The sequence below is a fragment of the Cavia porcellus genome, unplaced genomic scaffold (genome assembly GCF_034190915.1).
Source record: "Cavia porcellus strain 051 isolate PalLab524CR breed Dunkin Hartley unplaced genomic scaffold, mCavPor4.1 scaffold_9, whole genome shotgun sequence".
Classification (NCBI taxonomy): domain Eukaryota; kingdom Metazoa; phylum Chordata; class Mammalia; order Rodentia; family Caviidae; genus Cavia; species Cavia porcellus.
Genome location: NW_026947492.1, coordinates 10,242,046 through 10,260,669, shown reverse-complemented (window position 1 = coordinate 10,260,669; position 18,624 = coordinate 10,242,046). Strand labels below are relative to the sequence as shown.

General features: G+C 48.6%; 1 protein-coding gene across 3 annotated transcripts in view; it reads right to left on the bottom strand.

Moving 5' to 3' along the window:
- Window positions 1-1,376: 1,376 nt before the first annotated feature.
- Window positions 1,377-18,624, bottom strand: part of Tmprss4 (transmembrane serine protease 4) — a 40,292-nt gene continuing 23,044 nt past the window's right edge. Inside the window, exons 3-13 of one of the 3 annotated variants that reach the window (XM_013155680.3) lie at window positions 17,861-17,974; window positions 14,676-14,828; window positions 13,460-13,589; window positions 11,269-11,370; window positions 10,317-10,357; window positions 8,852-9,011; window positions 7,624-7,790; window positions 5,884-5,982; window positions 5,468-5,610; window positions 4,199-4,348; window positions 1,377-3,766 (exon numbers count right to left, since the gene is read on the bottom strand). In XM_013155680.3, the coding sequence (XP_013011134.1) occupies window positions 3,758-3,766; window positions 4,199-4,348; window positions 5,468-5,610; window positions 5,884-5,982; window positions 7,624-7,790; window positions 8,852-9,011; window positions 10,317-10,357; window positions 11,269-11,370; window positions 13,460-13,589; window positions 14,676-14,828; window positions 17,861-17,974 (1,268 nt within the window). In that variant the 3' untranslated portion in view covers window positions 1,377-3,757. Of the gene's footprint in view, window positions 3,767-4,198; window positions 4,349-5,453; window positions 5,611-5,883; window positions 5,983-7,623; window positions 7,791-8,851; window positions 9,012-10,316; window positions 10,358-11,268; window positions 11,371-13,459; window positions 13,590-14,675; window positions 14,829-17,860; window positions 17,975-18,624 lie in introns of all 3 variants that reach the window. The other 2 variants (XM_023566214.2, XM_013155681.3) reach the window with 2 other exon arrangements.

Here is an 18,624-nt window from a genome sequence, read left to right as displayed (position 1 = left end):
TTAAGTTTTAAAAAGGAAGGCCCTTCAAATATATGCTACAACATGAATGAACCTGAGGACATTATGCTAAATGCAATAAGCAAAGAACAAAAAGACAAATACTATGATTCCACTTATATGAACAGTCAAAGTCATGGACAAAAAGTAGAATGGTGGGCTGCGTATGGTGGCACATGCTTGTAATCCCAGTGGCTCAGGAATCTGAGAGTTTGTGTTTTACATGGGAAACTTAGTGAGACCCTATGTCAAAATAAAGACTGAAAAGACCAGGGGTAAGGCACAGTTTAAAGACCCTGTATTCAATCTCCAGTACTGTGAAAAAGAAAGAAAAAAAAGTAAGAAAGAAGAATTGTTGTTGTCAGGGAGAAATGAGAAGTAACTGCATACTGGATATATAGTTTAAATTTTACATAGGGAAAGCAGTTCTGTGGATGGATGGTGGTTCTGGTAGTACAATGATGTAAATGTATGAATTATTGGACTGTACCCTTAAGATAGTTAAGATGATAAGTTTTGTGGGCTGGGGATTTAGTTCAGTGGCATAAGTGCCTGCCTAGCAAATGCAAGGTCATGAGTTCAATCCCCAGTACTGCAAAAAAAAAAAAAGATAGTAAATTTTGTTATGTATATTTTTAATCACAATTAAAATTATTTATTTATTTAAATGTTTAATAAGTTGTCATGAGTCATGGGCTGGGAAGAGAACCAAGAAGTCAACTGCCCTCCTGGTATGTGGGCTGTGAGACAGGAAGAGGCACCCCCACTCCCAGCAACCAGCTGATTTGGAGGAACACAGGCTGGGATGATAGGAACAGAGGTACAAAATGCTTGTATTGATTGGTTGGCTTCACAGGCCTGAGGCCAAAAAAAAAAATCTATGGCATAAGATTAAGAATAACACCATCTTACAGGTTTGTGTCAATATTGCATGAATCAGTACACTTAGGACAATATCTGGCACGTAAGAATAGTCCAAGCAAATTAGTTGTTATCTGATTATTCTGACATCTGTAGTCTTTGGGATCCCAAACTAGTTGCTATTATGATTCCCAACTTTAAACTTCAATTTCAAGCTCATGTTTAAGGGGTCTGGGAATCCTGAGGCTCTAAAATTCAGGGCTGTTTCTCTCCAGAGAGTCTGCTATTTGGGATCTCTCATGTTTCTCAGATGTCTCTGCCTCATGGGAGCAGTAGGTTCAGCTGTCCCATCTGCAGGGATCCAGGCTTGGTTCTGATGTCAGCCTTCAGAGAGGTTTTCAGCCAATCCAAAATTTTAGTTTATTGCTTTTAGATCACCACTTTAGTTTCAACTCATGATTCTGACTGTCTTAGTTACTTTTTACTCATTGCTGAGACAAAATACCTAAAGCCCAAAGTTGGGAAAGACAAGGTTTATTTCTTACAGTTTTCAGAGGTTTCATTTCATACTCAGTTGGCTCCAAGGCTGGGTGGCATGGTGAGGCCGCAGTTCATGGTGGCTGCAAACAGCAAGGCAGAAACCGGCAAAAGAGCAAGACACACCTTCTTCCTGCCATTACATCACATCCTGGCGCCACCCCTTTGTGGGTGGAGCGCTGACACCATCAATCCAAGCACTAGACAGTGAACCATCACAAATGCACAATGCAAATGCACGAGGCCTGGGGGGGCACAAACATAAACCATGACACTGATGGTTTGTTAATTTTGTTTGTTTATTTATTTATTTTTGGACCTTTGTGGATTTCTGTTACTTAAGACCTTGACAGGTATCTTTTATATAGGCTCTTTATTTTTCTTTAGTACTGTGTATTGAATCAGGGAGCCATGAGCTAAATTCCTAGTCCTTTAAATTTTTAGAAACAGTCTAGCTAAGTTTCCCAGATTGACCTCAAACTGGTGATCTTCTTGCCTTAGTCTCTAAAGTAGATGGAATTAGAGGTGTATTTTTTACGCAGGATGTGACTCAGCTATACTAAGAGGGTCTTCATAAAATCGAAGTCTCCATTTAGCTGCCAGAGAAGACCATGTGGCTTAATTATCCAACCATTTTAAGTGCAGGAATTTATCATGATAATATCCCAGAACTTGGGAGACTGCCTTTTTCTTGGCAAGTAATATTTTGAAAATTCAAAGGAACCACACTGAGGGATTTCTGGGTAGAAGTCAGGACTCAAGAGGTTCAATATCTCTTTCTAGAAACTTGGGTAACCCTGCTGAATGTTACCTTTAAGTTCCTAAATCATTTCCCTGTCCTAGACACACAAGTCACTCCAGCAAATGTCTAATTGGCCACTGTAGGCTTAAAGCATGATCTAGTCCTGGATGATTTTATCCTGTGACCACCCTGCTGACTCTGCCCTATGACCTCAGATGACATTGCTCTAGTAGGCTTGAAGTTTTAACCAATCCTCAAGGTTGGACCTGAATGTGAATCCATCCCAGATGACTCTTTGAAACTTAAAACAATTCCTATATAAGCAGTGCCCCCCTCATACTCTTTGGGTTTGACAAGGAGGGCTCCCTCCAATGTGCTGAATTCTTGTGCTGTAGGTCCAAATAAGGCTTTATATCTGTGACGGCCCTGAGGATTCTTATCCTGTGTAGTATAGACAGAGCAGGTCATATTTAAAAGAGCTGTACACATTCTGAAGAGTTCTAAGACCAGTGGCAGAGACCAGGAGCAAAAGACAAAGTTCAGTGGAGATCCATGGCAGAGACCAGCAGTGACTTCTGGCAATAACTGGCATCAACTGGTGTCCGCTGGTGGCTGTGTAAGGCAGCAGATGACTGGTGTCAACTGGGAGTGGCCACTGGCAGCCACTGCCACTGTTTGGCAGAGATCTGCGGAGATCACCAGGAAGCACCAGAGCCACAGCAGAAGCTGCTGGGAGAGCTCCGGACAGCGGCCAAGGGTTAGCTTGGGCTGCTGAGGAGTGGATAGGAGTGCCAGAGAGCAGCAGAGCCGTAACACTGAAGGTCAAGGGTTGCTGGCACTTAACGCCAGGAGCTGCTAACTCAGCAGCGTTTTTGCCAGTTTGTAGTTTCCATCCAAACTGAGCAAAAGAACCCTCGACAGATTGGCAACAAAGAGAGAAGGCGTGCGTAGGGATGAGATTTGTCCACTCTGGCCTCCCCTGTTTGCAACACAATGTTGCCCTCACTGTGTCTCATTTTTCCTCTGCTTTTACTTTGAGGAATGCTTCCTCAAGACTCTTCATCTCCAGGTCAAAGAATAAAGGTTGGTTCTTATCCAGTCAGCCCCCAAACATTTCAGATAATGGCAGAGATTTCACACACCTGTTTAATGATAGCAGCCATACAAGTATCAATAATGACAGTGATATGTGTCAGTAGTCATTTCCACAGTAGGACGATATATTTTACGTTACATCTGGTTCCTCGTTTCAGTGGGCTTGGGGATGGCGGAGGGGAGGGCTGCTCAGACCCTTCCCTTTCCCCCTCCACGCAGCCTTCAGTTCTCTGAATTCCCATGGAAGATCTCCGCTTGGTAGAGGGAGGTTGCTTCTCTGTTCAGCAATGCCTCTGTCGCCTGGTCCTGTTCAGTGCACCATGTGATTCCTGGGGATGGCTGAGCTAAGGCAGCTGACTTTCTTCTGGTCCCTTTGGAGCATGAGGTCTCTTTCAGGAACGGAGGCCCTTTGTTGATCCAAGAAATCCCAAGACTGCAGGCAGAGAGCTGTGCCCAAGTTCTTGCTCTGAGTTTGATTTCTGGGAGATCTCCAAGTGGGGAGGGAGGGGAAAGCAGCTCAGCACCTCACAGGGACTAGATGGAAGAGAACAGCGAGGAGAAAGTCAAATGATTTAAAGCTGGGCAGAGTAGTGCTAAGTGCAAACTTAGCTTCCCTTGCCAAGGGAAGCCTTTGCACCTCTCTCTCTATTCTCCTGGGTCCAGGAAGCCTCATAAGCTCTTCCATTCTCTGCCTTACCAGAATCTCTCTGGAAAGGATCTGATAGTTGCTTTCTGTTAGAAAATAAAGAATGGGAGAGCTTGATGTGTTCCATACCTTAGATGCATGCACTTAACAGGAATCTCGGACCTAAGGATTTACAGCCTTAATGGGGGAATCTCAGGCTGACAGCTTGTTGGGAGAGAAGCTTGGGATGTAAAGTGTTGTCAGATCCACTGAAGTCAACTCTAAGGATGATCAGGGTGGAAGAAAAGAGGGAGGGCACCATGGGGGGCACAGGGGCTCACCTTCCGCACACTGTAGATCCAGTTGAGATAAGATGTAACCTTGGTGTATACTCCTGGGGTGCTTGGGCCCCCACAGCCATAGCCCCAGCTCACAATGCCTACCACCTGCCACTTCTCAGAGTGGTACATCAGGGGCCCACCGCTGTCACCCTGTGAGAGGTCAGAATTTGGGCTGCTGGGAGGGAAGGGCAGGGGCTGGCTTTCTTTCTCCTCTCCTTAAACTGGCCCCTCTGTTCACTCGTGCTCTGCTCCTCCACCCTCCCCACAATCATGCTTCCACATCTCAAATGCTGTTCTCTCCCGGGGCACAGGGAGCCCGCCTGGGGTCAGGTAAGTTGTGAGTTGGCTGCTGTCATTGCCCAGAAAGTTACAGCTCACCTAGCAAAATGAGGGCCTTTCCTTCTAAGGAAGCTTGGTTATCTCTGTTTTACTGGGTAGTTCCTAAGTTGGTCTAACAACACTTACAGAGTGCATGATATTTGGTATCATGTACGGTTTGGGAAACTGGGGTTCAAGTAATGAAGAAAAGCACCCCAAAGATCTCTTCCCTCAGGAAGCTTGGAGTCAAATGGGATGACAGTGCATGTAAGCAAGCGAATAACAAAAGTAAATGTCAGATAGTGAGAAATGCACTCCTCTGAGACCTGCCTGTCAGCTTCCATCAACACCCACAACCCAGCTGCCTGTGTGTGCATGCCCCCCACCATCGCTGGGCGGGTCCCCGAGGGCAGATGCTGTCCTCTGCATCCCAGATGTTCACAGCACACAGAGATGGCCAAGTGATGTCTCTTGAAGGATTGTAATGACTAGGGTGGGAGTAGGAGTAGAGTTAGAGGTTTTAAAGAAATTGGTCCTGACGATCCTCAGGGAAGTACGGCTGTCAGGATTGCTAAGCTCTCCTGATGGCCAGGAAGGTTGAGGAAAGGGGACATGCATCAGGTTTTCCAGCCCAAGAGGCTTTTTTTCTAGGAAAGTTTAGCATCTTAGGACAGTCACAGAGAAAAGGAACCTGGCATCCCTGTCCTCAAGGGTTCATAATACTGTAGAGGATGAAAACTAAGTGTGGATGGGGAGGGTGATAATGCCATCTTTGTACGAAACAAGACATTGGAAATCTACCTGCTTGTTCGGATCCATTTATTCATCTATCTACTCACTCATTCTTTATCTGAGTAGGAAAGTTTCATGTGAGGTTTTCAGTGTCTGGGTTTTTTGTCTGGGACCTACATCCCCAGCCATGGAGCTCCCCACAAACCTTGGAGGCCCCACCTGGCAGGTGTCCACACCACCACCCGGGACGCCTGCGCACAGCATCTTCTCGGTGACTTCTCCCTGGTACGCATCCTCTGCGTTGCACCGGGTGCTGTCAATGACCTGGACAGAAGCCTGCATCAGGGTGTCAGACATCTCCCCTGGGAGGTTGAAAACACACGTCCTCATTCTGATCTTCTATGTCTAGCCCAGGTTAATTTCTGGGTCACTAACGCTCTTTGCTTTACGTCAAGAGCCTGGGGACTTGGTCTTCTAGAATGGGCTTTTCCGAAAATTAATTCCCTTTCCTATTGTCTGTGGGAACTTCTTCCTCATACAAGGACACCTCCTGCCTTGCAGGATTTTTTTATTTTTTAGTAAAGTTTAGCAACTTAGGGACAGACACAGAGAAAAGAGACCCGGCTAGGACTTACCTCCGTTCTGCTCTGTAAAGCCCCATCCAACAATCCAGAGTCGGGTGGCTGGAGCGAGCTCCTCATCAAAGAAGGGCAGGCAGATGGGTCTGACTGTGCCTACCAGGAGCAGAAGAGGGAGATGCTGTATTAATGATATTTTAAAAATTGTCTGTATTTTGTGTAGCTTTGACATATTGGGGAGCTTACTGGTCTGGAAGAGAGTTGATTAGCTAATTCCTAGAGATAATAAACCACTGGGCTGTGGGCATACTTTTAACATGCAAACCACCCAATCCAAAGCCTATACCCTGGCCACGTCCTTTATCTAACTCACACACAAAGTCAGTATTTTCTTTGTTTTTGTGGTACTGGGGATTGAACTCAGGGCCTTGTGCATGCTAGGCTAACTCTGTACCTCTGAGCTATATCCCCAGCCCAAAGCCAGTATCGTCTTCTTCCATACATCACCCCAGTGCCAGGACCGTGACAACTAAAGACAAGCCTAGAGAATTATTCTCACTGTCCCCTCCCCAGCGTGCTCAGATTCACCTACCTGACCTTGTGGTGCCTTTCCCTGGAAACCGTCAGGGCTCCGGGCTGTGCCCAGCTCCCTGTCCTGACCTGCACTGACCTGGAGCTTCCCCACAGGGCCCCGCACGCCCCTTCTTTCAGGAGCTGTAGGCAATAAGCTCTCCTTTCAAAGGCTGCTGTCTGTGTGTCTGTCACCTTACCAAGGCTGATTAATGCAAACACCAAGTCAAAAAATTTGTAAGAGAGACAGAGTTCAGGATACTGTGGCAGCTAAGCCCTCTGAGAGGAACCCACCACTTGTGTGGGATGCTAAGAGAAATAATATGAAAAAGAAAAAGACTCTGTGGTCAAATAAGTCTAAAAAGTGTGGACTCCAATCAGACATGGTGGCTCATGCCTGTGATTCCAACATTCTGAGAGGCAGAGGCAGAAAGACTGTGACTGAAAGTTGGGGACCAACCTGGGAAATTTAGAGACTTGGCAAAACCCATCTCAGGAACCAACCAATAAACAAAAACCAAACAAGCCAAAAGGAGACATAGCTAAGTGTGAAGACCTTGGGTTTCTCCCTCAGTAACACCCCCCCAAAGTGGATTTCATGCAAGAGAAGAGGTCCTTTAAAACACTTTTCATACCTCTAGTAAGCTAATACACTCCAAGAATGAAATTACGCTAAATGAAGTTATTTGACAAGGAAACTTTCCCCCTGGGTGCCTTTATCCTGTGGTCCCTTCAGGGATGAAAGTACAAATCTAAAAATTACTCTGTACAAGCATGCGGCAGCTAACGGAACTGTTCAAAGTCTGTGTGGGCTGCCTCAGAAGTAACCAGTTCCCCCTCGTGCGGTGGCAAGTGATGCACCACCAGTAGGGAGGCCAGATAAGCTTTTGGGCACTGCCAGGATGTGGGTAACGGGCCAGGCGACCCTTTACAAGGGTCCTTCTAACTCCCAAATTCTGTGACTGTGATTCTCATTTGTGCTCCAAATGGAGAAAAGAGACCTTGGAGGCCCCTGTGGCAGGGGATGGGGGCTGACAACTGGCAGCTTCAGGGGGAGGTGACCATGTGGTGTTGGTGACGCTGGGTTGATGCATTAGTCAGAAACAAATGGGAAAGCTGGGGTCTGGAGACGGGATGAGTGCACCCAAGGGCACTAAGTGGTGTAGAGGCAGAGCGTGTGCAGACCCAGCGGAGGGCTTGGTCTCTGTCCCCAACCGCGCCACTCACCTGAGAATGTAAGAGGGAGCTGTAGCCTTATGAGGGCAATGTCATTCTCTTTGGAGTAGGAGTCATTCTGCTCAGTGATGAAGATACTGGCCACCGGCAGGGATGGGAAGTTGCCCAGTGTGTCGAAGCCAGCCCTCACCCTCCAGTTGTACAGATCTAGATATTTCCTGTGCGAAGAGACAGCTGGCTTTAGGCGTGAGCCAGACCCAAGGAGGTGTGGGTAAGGTCTGGCTTCCTGAGGTCCTGTGGATGATGCTACCTAACATGACGATGGGAATGTGGGGGTCTGGGGGTACATCAGGGCAGTCAGAGGATTTACCAAACAGGCACTATGTTCAAAGGAGATTTGATTCCTTTTTCTTTGGTGAGACTTGCCCAGGGAGACTTTTGCCTGGAGTGTTGGAGACGTGGCTGTCCTGTGGCCTAACCCTGGGGTCCTGATACTCTTTCTTCTTAACCTTGTTCTTTTTTGAGAAAGGTTCTCACCATCCATGCGGTGCAGGCTGGCCCTGAACTTACTGTGTAGGCAAGGTGGCCTCAAACTTGTGATCCTCCTGCCTCAGCTTCCCAAGGGCTAGCCTCCCATTTTTGTTCTGGTCTTTTACTCATGTGGCACTCATATTGAGGTCAGTCATATACGCGATGTCTGTCCCCCCTGCCCCAGACACTGTGTAGTGTGCAGTTCTTCTAGGAGAGGATTTATAGCTCTTGCCAGATTCTCAGAAAGGCTAAGAACCCCTGACCTGGACTGGGAGTGACTTGAAGGCAGTGCTGGGGTTTGTCTGCTGCACCTGGGTTTGGTGAAAGTCCAGAGGGCATGGGTGTGGCCCTCCCCAGAGGTATGGCCAGGTCCATCTCTGCTGGACCCAATGGGAGACTATCCCTGTTTAAATTTCTGTATAAAATGAGGAATAACAGTGATTCTAGTCTTGGAGACACTTCCTGGAAGACTGGCAGGGAGAGAGTTTTCAGGACCCCAGGGAGGATGGATGAGTTTTTGTGGAGTGAAAGGGGATGGGGCTGGGCTGTGGTGCGAAGGATCCTGGGTATCTGATGGTTTTCTACCCAGCAGAGGTCAAGCTTGGTGGGCAGCACCCTCTGCTGTCTGAGCAGTCTCCAGCAGAGGGCATCACAGCTGTCCACCCTAGCAGTGGTCTCCATGGAGAGGGGGTAGGCATAGGAAGTAAGTCAGACGGGCCCTTCGTGGCCTTGATACCCAGGTCCTTACTTGAAGCAGTGGGCTGCCGTGAGGATCCAGTAGGGGTCCAGGATGCTCCCGCCACAGATGTGCTGCTTGTTGTACTGGATGCTCACTTGCCAGGGCCAAGACTCCACAGACGCCTGCTCACCGCCCAGCACGCGAGAGGCCTTAGCACTGCTCCCGCAGGCTGAGCTCAGCATCGAGGAGGCGGAAGAGGAAGTTAGGCCACAGGATGGGGCTGTGGCCTGAGAACGCACACCATTTTCTTTTCAGGACTGGTGCGGGAGGTGGGGAGGACGGACCAGGTTTGAATGGAAGAGGGGAGTTGTGATGCTGGGAGTTTATGTCCTTGCAAGTGAACAAGGATGCAGAATGACAGAAACCCTGTGCAGGCAGCGTCCTGGGCCACTCCTGCTGAGCAACACTAAACAAATGTCCAAAAGCTACTTTGGACTCAGGAAATGAGAAGGGAAGTCCCAGAAACGGGGTCTTTCCATCCCCAAATCATCTTTCTCCAAGGTCCTTCTTCTCGTGTCTGCCCCCCTGCCTTCCCCCTCTCCTGCACGTGTTTTCACATCCAGCCCTTGGCCCCCGTTGCGTCCTCCAATCCCACTTTCCCATTTGTGCTTTGCCCCTCTGGCCCTTCTGGCCGCCCTGCCATGGTGCTCCTTACCAAGGCCGGAGGCTGCCACCCTTTCGCTATGTGCCTAGCACTGTGTCTATTTTTGGAGGTGATGGAATTGAACCTGGGCCTTGTACATGCCCGGCGAATGTTGTACCACTGCCCCTGGCTACATTCCCAGCCTGCCATTGTCCTGATGTAAAGTTTCCTTTGAGCCAGGTCAGTTTTTTTGTAGCCCCCCGCTGTGGTTGGTTATGGTTTAAATATGTTCCCTGAAGCTTCATGTCTGAGCCCTTTGTCTACAGTGGTGGGGTTGAGGTGATGGTATCTTCCATAGTGGGTCCTGGCCACCCTTGGGTCACTGAGGAACTGTCCTTAGAACAGATTGAGTTCTCGTGGGATCTCGGAGTGCTTATGACAGTGAGTGGTGATAAGAACCAGCCTGAGCCCTGCGTCACTCTGTCTTTCTATTCTGTGATGTATTTCTCACTCTTGTATGTACTCCTGCCATGATCCATTCATTGTCTGACGTTAAGCCCTCACTAGAGGGCAAATCAATGGGGCTACTTGATCTTGCCCTTAAGCTTCCAAAACTCTTCTCTTTATGAATTTACCCTGCCTCGGGTATTTCATTACAGTCATGAGAAATTAGTACTGTACAGCACACCGAGGCCGTGGGTTGCGATCAGATGATAGAACTGAGTTCTTAATTCAGCCACTTGAAGGAGAACTAACCCACAAGTCCAAAGGCAGAAGTTGGGCCAAAGTAGAGTGAAACTTGGTTTCTGGGATATTTAGGAATGAGGACAAAGGCCTTCCCCCGCTCATTGTGGGCTCAGCCCCAAATCTGCAGAGACAAGGCATACTCACCAAGGCACTGCAGGGAGACCAGGGAGTCTGAGTCACAGGGTCTGCAAGAGAACACAGGGCCCTGTGGGTGCCACTCTCCCTTGGCTGGGAGGAGGGGACTCGGGCCCGAGCCCCTTCCCAGTACCTGGGAAATCTGAAACCTGCACGATGGGGACTTTATAGAAACCGCATTTACACTCATGCAATTTGATTTGATCCAACACCCCCATTAATGAGCATCAATTATGTGCAGGACTCTGCCCAGTGCAGGCTCCTGGCAGCCTGAACAGGAAAAGAACACTGCGCAGAACAGAGTCTGTTGTGTTGCAGACTTTCCAAATGGAAGAATAGGATTTTAATGGCACTCAAGGCAAACGGTCATTCTACTACTGATCCTGACTGTTCAGGATTCACTCTGATGAATACTCAGCCCTCAGAAACAACTTTGAATGCTGAGGAGCCAGCATCCCCTCCAAAGCACCCTGCCTCAGTGGGACAGAGTTAATTTGGATGCTGGTTCTAACGCAGGGCAGTGAGGAGAGAGTCCAGGGTCTTTTCTCTGGAACACTGGGAATACAGGGAAGTCCTGCTTTGACTTGGGTAAGTGGTGGAGAAGGACAAAGTGACTTTTGCAAAGTGGCTTATTGGGCAATTTATTAGGAAACACAAGGCAGTAGCAAGAGGCTTTTGGTTTTATATTCAGATGGATAGAAAGGCCAGTTTATTCGCCCTTTTGCCTTTGGGTAGGACAGAACACTTTGTCCAACTGTCCATCGTATTAAAAAAAAGTCAACACAGAAAACCTCCCAGAAATGTGATGCCATAGCGGCACTTAGTGATCTGTAGCTCTGGTGAAGAGTTCTTGTTATCTGGCTTATGTTCCCTTTGCTGCTGGTCTCTTTAGGCTCAGCTGGCTACAGCCCTCGAAGCCCCACGCATGGTCTTTGCACGTCAGAAGAGACCCATCACTTACCCACTTGGGTTTTGCACCTGAAGTTCTTGGCCGTTTCCTATGACTTCAACAACATCCAGTTTCTGGTCCCAGCTGATCTTCACAGCTTGGAAAGTGGGTTGGCTGTCGGAGGGGGTAAGAGCTGTGAGCTGGGGGGAGGCGAGAGCAAGATGGTAGGAGCAGCCTGCTCTTGCAGGAGAGGGGGTGGCAGAGAGTGGTGGTGGGGACAATGGGGAAGTGGAGGTGGTCTCGGTCAGTGGACGGGACTTGTTTTGCTGTGCAGTAAGGACTTCCCCTTGGCACCCTGGACTCATCCCTGGGCACAGTGTTCATGCACCCTTGCTTTCTTGGGTGGAGACTCCTACTCTGGAACCCAGAGCTCTGGAGATGTGTCCAGCTCTGTCCCTGGCTCAAATGTCCCAGCATACTTTGTGGTTTGCAGCACGGGGAACAAAGACTCTTGGGGAGCTCGCATTCCTTTTCTGTCTCTCTGAGCCTCAGTTTTCTCCTTGGTAACATTTTGGATGGACTAGATGACCCCTAGGGTCACACCTATGGCTTTGTGGTCCTAGGACAAGAAGTGATTCTGATCCAGGCAGAGGAAAGCAAGAAAAATCTGAGTAGAGAAATCTACCCAAAGAGAGAGAATGTTGGAAATGCACATTCCCGTGAAAGTTACCTTCTGTTCATCAGTTATAGCCTGATGAATAATTCTAAAGAAATTTGATTTCATGAGTCTAAGAGCTAGGTTGTTTGGTGTCTTAGTGATCTCCAGAAGGACAGAAATGCCTGCAGCCTATCATCTTGGGGACCCTAGGAGATACCCAGGTTTTGTAATCCAGCCTCAGTCTGCTGAGCCTACAGCTGACGCTGCAGTTGGCAGGACTGCAGTGGGAGGAGGGGCTGGCTGCAGCCATGCCAGGTCAGGGCAGCTGCAGGAGGAGTGGACCTTAACAGGGGCCAGACATGCCTTCCCGTCGCCTTGAAAATGAAAGTGCATGGTGTCCCTCTCGAGGATACTGGGAGTTGCACCCATAGAGGGTGGAAAGGCACAGAAGCCTGATAGCTAGAGAGCAGAGTACATATAGGCCAGGTCGATTTGTAAAGGCTGTCTGGAGCATTTATTGAAAAGGACCTTGAAGCTGCTTGAGGGATCCATGGAGCAGAGATCTGTGATTGATTGTTGATGTCTGCTTAGTAGTTATCATCTCATCTTTGGGCCCAGTTTCTCAAAATCCTGAAGTTTCGTGCTCATGCCTGCTAGGTAGAGACTGTCCTATCCTACAAATGCTCTTTCTTATCTTCTCCAGGCTGGCTCTCTGAGTGATCAACGGTCTCAGGTTCCCTTCCTTATACATGAAGCCATGCAAGAAGAGAGAATCTCCTGATATGCAAACCCAAGACCTGACCCCTCCACCCCCAACTGGGGCATTTTGGGTATAGATGCTAGTTCTCTACCTCCAACCTCCTACCTAACTAAGTTACTTTCTCTGAGCCTATTTATAATATAGATATATTAATAGCTATGTTTTTGGTTTTCTGCCAAGAGCAAGTGAATATAAATATATATGATGCTAATTACCATTTCTATAATCAAGTTCTTTCCATCCACTCCTGATTTGGAACTGCTTTTGGAATTTGTTGAGAGACTGCCGTGATTGCTGTGATGGGGCCCCCATGAAATCAAGATCATTTCAATTCAATTTTAACCAATGGGACTTTGATAATAAATTAGATGTTGGTTTTATTGGACAGGGAAAAAGAGGACTGCAGAAGACCTGGAACTCTGTGTGTATATGGTGTGTGTCAGAGTATGTACAAGTGTGTGTGTGTACATATATATGCTGTGTGTCGGTGTATGTGGGAGCGTACACACGTGTGGATGTATGCGTGAGTGGATGTAAGTTGGCAGGGGATGCATACATTCTCTTGTTGGCACCCCATACCCATCCTGTGAGGTTGGTAATACTTCCCCTGATTAACTCCTGAGGAGACTGAGGCCAGGAGCTTTCTCTTCATATTTCCCACAAGTGCAAGTGCTGGGAATCAAAAGCAGTTCTAGCTGACGCGATTATTTATATTTTGAAGGCAGAAGGAGGCAGGAACAGGGAAGAGAGGGAGAGGAAGCAAAGAGGAAGGAGGGAAGGAAGGAAGGAAGGAGAGAGGAGACTTCAGGGGCAAAGCCACAGCCTCTGAAGGCACAGGCGGGTACCTGTTGTAGCCCATCTGCCCGCAGGCTGTCTTGGCCAGAGCTTCTGTGAAGTTGTCATAACAGGCAGAGGCCCAGTTCCCCGTGCCTGGGTTCAGCACCTGCAGGGTGGATCGGTCCTTGGAGAGGCGGACTGGGAGGGGAGGAGCCTGGGTCAGCGGGATGGAGGGGCCCTCTGGCCCAGCCCCTCAGGACTCATTCTGAGACCAACTCAGTGTTCCCCAACCCAGAACTGGGGACCTCACGAGCCCTGACTCTTGTAACATCGACTTTGTCTAGGCTTTGTTTTGACAGTAGCTAAAGCACGTGGATGCTCTGGTATCAATTTCCATTTGGCCTCTTGCCTTGGCACAGTGAGTAACATCACTTCCTTTTGCCCCCATAGATACCAGTTTTAATGAACTGTTGTGTGGTCACTCTATGGTCACACAGCTCGCTTAGCCTGGGGAAACTGCTCAGCCGGAGACCTGTGTGCTTCTCCATATAAGGTCAGGGTAGAAGTCCAGTGAGAAGGTCTGTTGGGAGGATGATTGCGGGTGCTCGGAGGCACGTGGATTTAATTAAAAAAGAGCAAATTACACAGGAAGTCCCTGAGCTCGGGCCTATCACCCATCTCTTTGGCTTTTCCTCTTCAGAGTCTAATTGCCAGACAGATCAAGAAGTAACATGGCTGTTATCATCCGTGTTGCTCACGCTCTTCTGAAGGGCCGGTTACACAGCTCGTTACAGTAAACACTAATCAACCTAGGGTCACTAGCTGAGTGGACGGTCTGGCGCTCTCTTTTCTAGTCTTCTTGAAATCAGGGATTTCATGGGAAGGAGAAACTCCCAGGTCAACCAAGTTAGTGCCTTTTCTCAAAACCAAGCAGGTATAGCAGGAGTGATACAGGTTTGGTTACAATTTCCTGTCCCCTCCATCCAACCTTTACTGAGTGCCTGCTTTTTGTTACGTTCTGAGATCTAGAGACAGACATGGCAGGGTCCTGCTCTGGCGAACCCTATTCAACACATCAGTCATAGACATGTCCTTTTTTGGTGTGTGTGGGGGGGGACCTGGGGATCGAACTCACAACCTCACACTTGCCAGGCAGACGCTTGTGCTGCTGAGCTAAATCCCCGGCCTTAGACAAGATAGTCAGCTGACGCTCAGACCCAGGGGGCCTGAGCAGACTTCCTGCTGGCTGCACCCCTCTCATACTCTGTCCCCACGTGGACTCACCTGTCACAGCAGGCTGCTCGGGGAAGCTCTTGACACAGGGCTCCTCATCCTCCCCTGCGGCACAATCACGGTGGCCGTCACACATCTGTCCCTTTGGGATGAAGTGCAGAGGGTTCTGGCAGATGAAGTAGTATTTGTCCAGAATCACCTTGACTGGAAGGCAAGTGCAAAGAGGGCGGAGAGAGCTGAGGGCCATGCAGGCAGCTGGGACAGGGAGAGCTGCGTTTTCCTGAAAGTTAATGCTGGGCTTGGAAACAGTCGAATCTGGCTCCATCCTCTGCTTACTAGATCTACCTGGTCATGAGCCTCAGCTTCCTTGTCGGAAAAGTGGAGATCATAACACAGGCCCATCTATAAGATGGCAGAAGATTCCAGAGTGAGAATGTGTGTGGGGGAAGCTGAGAAATGGGTCTGCTGGTCTTTTACTTAGAGCTCTGGCTCTAAGTAACGATGCAGGAGACAGATGGGAAACTCGCGGTCCTGAGACTTAGTTCTGGCTCTGTTTCTCACTGTGTGCGTTCCCAGCTAGGAAGCCCAGCTAGGAATAAGTTTCTCCCTTTGTACGATGCAATGCTAGTACTCATCTCACAGGCTGGTGAGAAGAACGGTAAGCTGGGAGTTGTGCAAATGTCTTGTAACTCCTAAGGATAGTTCTAGACACAGGTGTTTTTATCTGGAATTGAAAGACTCATGAGGAGAATGATGTTTTGTTTTCTGCCTTCTGTCTTAAGATTCTGCCAGCTGCAGTCAATTCTGTTGCTTTTTCTCTTAGGCAGACAGCAATGCATTTAGTGTAATCAGCCCCTTAGGGAACAGTTATTTCCAGAAGTTTCTTTGGTGATGACACAGTCAGACACACCCTCTCTCCTAAATGAATTCTTTCCAGGTTAGCATCAGTCTCAGCTTGTGCCAAGAGTGGTGGCAGTGGGTCTATGATGGCTCCCCCTGGCCAGTCTGCTGGCAAATTTCCATCCTGTTCCCATGCATCCTGGCCACAGCCTCAGGAGGGAGGTGTCACTCTGATTTATAGAACTGATAAGGAGCCCGAGGAGGGAAGGGTTAGGGCTTATTTCCCAAAGCCTCACAGTGTTCATGTCACAAAGCCAGCATCTGTTTACCTCCCAGAAGGATCTGAGGATGGGATCTACTGGCCCTGATGCTCCTTTCTTGAGTGATGTAAAGAAGGAGCAGGCCAGGATATTCTTAGATCTTTCAAGTTTGGTTGGTTCATGATCAGGAGCCAGAGTAAGCGAGACCATCCCAGCCTTCTGGGACAAAGCCAGGAGACAGGGTCAACAGTTGATAACCCAGGAGCCAAAGTTATTGAGACAGCCTAGCTCAGGGTGAAGGAGTTGTTTGCCACCTCTGATTCCAGGATTGGGAGAAACCAAGTCATGGAAACCATTCAGGGCCTTCTGGGATAGCAAGAGCCCAACTCTAGATTATGATTCTGGGCCTTTATGGCTTCCTTTGGATATATTTGGCCTCTTATCTTTCCATTGTGGCAAAACACAGGCTCAGAGAAAGTAAGCCTGTTTTAATATTAGTCTGAATAAAACAAGGTGGCAGATCTGGGGGATGCTATAGACCACTGCTGTGATTTGGACCTGGGATGTCCCCCAGAGGCCCAAACCCCAGGAAAGTGTTATCGGGAGGTGGTGGCTTTTCAGGATGGGGCCTAGTGAGAGGTCTTTAGGGTGCCAAGCGTATTCCTTCTAAGGGGATTATGGCACTGCAGCCTCTTCCACTGCCTCCCACCTCCTGACTCCTGATGTAAAGAGATTTGCTCTGATTTATCATCCTGCTGTGATGTGCTACCTTGGCATGGGCCCAAAAGCAGTGGGAGCAAACATGAGCAGGAACCTCCAAAACACTGAGCCAAAGCAACTTTTTTCTCTTCATAAGCTGATTATCTCAGGTATTTTGTGATAGTAGTAGAAAGCTGACTAACACAGTCACTGTCATGTCAGGTCAGCCAAGGTCAAGAAGGAGTGATTTGGATTTGTTTGCGTCTCACACACCCATCCATGGCTCTTAGGGATTTAGGTGGTGCGTATGGTGTGGGTCTGCATATCTCCTGCCTTGGGATGGAACTGGACCTGCTTAGTCAAATGCCTGGGACCCTCTTGTAGCTTTATCCTTGTTTCTGCACCTCCTTTTGAGCCTCAGTGGTCCATTAAAAAGTGAGGGGTTAGACTAGGAGATCCCCAAGTATCTTCTGACAAGCTTGGTCCCTGCTGCTGGTGCAGAGGCCACCTTAGTTTCAAAGCAAATGGCTTCCAAAGAGCTAGCCCTTCCCAGGGTGCCCAAATAGTCCTGCCTGATTAGTAAACGCACAGCCTGGGTCACATCTCAGCAGGCAGTACGATGGCACACACTTTTATGCAACTTGGTTTTTTTTTTCACAGTATCTCCAGGGTCCTCGTGACATTGCTCGGTGAAAGACAGGACATTTTACAGGTGAAGAGTTTAGGGTAAGAGAGACGGAGGGCCCATTTATGGTTGCACAGCAGCAAAGGGGCAGAGCCAAGGTTTCTGTCCCCAGTGTCCTGATGCCTAGCCTGGTCTCCTGAGCCTCAGCTCCTGCTGTGCTCAGTAACCTGCTGTGACTGTGAGATGCACTCAGGTGCAGGGTGTGGGAGCTGGACCAGGTGGTGGGAATCACTGCTCACATAGCTGAATCTTATGTGTCACAGAGTGGGCTTCTCAGGGTCACACTAGGGCTCAGACGTTCAAATGATGAAGACAGAGCTGAATTGGGGAGGGGGTGCCACCTTCCCCGATGACTCCTGTGTATCTCACTGGCAGAAATGCTTCCTGTCCTGGCAGTCCCAAGGTCTGCTGAGACCCACACAGCTGTCAATCTGCAGGGAACGGGAAGGAGGAGGCAGGAGTGGTGCCCTGCCATTGCCTGTGTGGGTTTGTGACGCATGTCATGAGTGAAGGAGAAATCTGGGAGAGGTGAGGAGAGACGGATGAGAGCTGAGTTCATCTTCTCCTTTCACTCTTGGAAGAAGGTTCCTTTCAAAGCAGGGGTGGATGCACTTTTCTTTTCTGTTTTCTTAGGGCTTTATGCTGATCACCCACCTCTGGCTGTGGGGGTGCAGGAGGTAGGCAAAGCTGCCACTAACAGCTCTGGGTAAAGGAGGGAGGGTCCTAGCACCTACCCAGGGGCTGTAACTTACTGAGGATGGCCACGACGACGATGATCATCAGGCTCAGAAGCGCCACGATGATGGGGATCCCCACCTTTCTGAAGGTCTCCTTTCGAGTCCGGGGCTTGCGTACAGGGGTGGCATCTGCAGGATGTTTGAGGCAGAGAGAAGGAGCGTGTGGTCAGCGCTTGGAGCCTCCCCGTCTATAGCAGAACTGGAAAATCTTGGCTTATGCTGGGGGATTCTTCCTAAGGACAAGGCCAGCCTGTCTCCTTCCCTTCCTCAGGTTTATCCACCTCTCACAGCCCTCCAAACTGCCATGCTCCTGTCTCCCCAGCCCAGTGATGGTGAACCTTTCAGAGACCCAGTGACCAAGCTGCAACCCCAAACCCACTTATCATAAAGGACCAACACTGTCACTAAACCACAATGTTGAGGTTTTAGTTCAGAAAAAATCAACTCATCCATTAACATCTTTTGTTTTAAAAGAAAACATAATAACATGGGTTTCATAGGTTCTCCATCACAGCCCTCTCCTGTCCTAGGATGTGTCCCCTGGTCAGTCCACACTGAGCCTGCCCTGGGACTGGCCAAGTCCTGCATGAACATGAATGGTATTCATTGTGCTATCCTTTATTCTTTCCTGACATATTTTTAAATATCTTTTAATTTTTAATTGATAGTAATTATACATGTTTGTGAGCTACAGTAGGACATTTCAATGCAGATATACAGTGTGTGACGATCCCGTCAGGTTAATTGGTATAGTATTATCCTGGTCACTTGTGACTTCA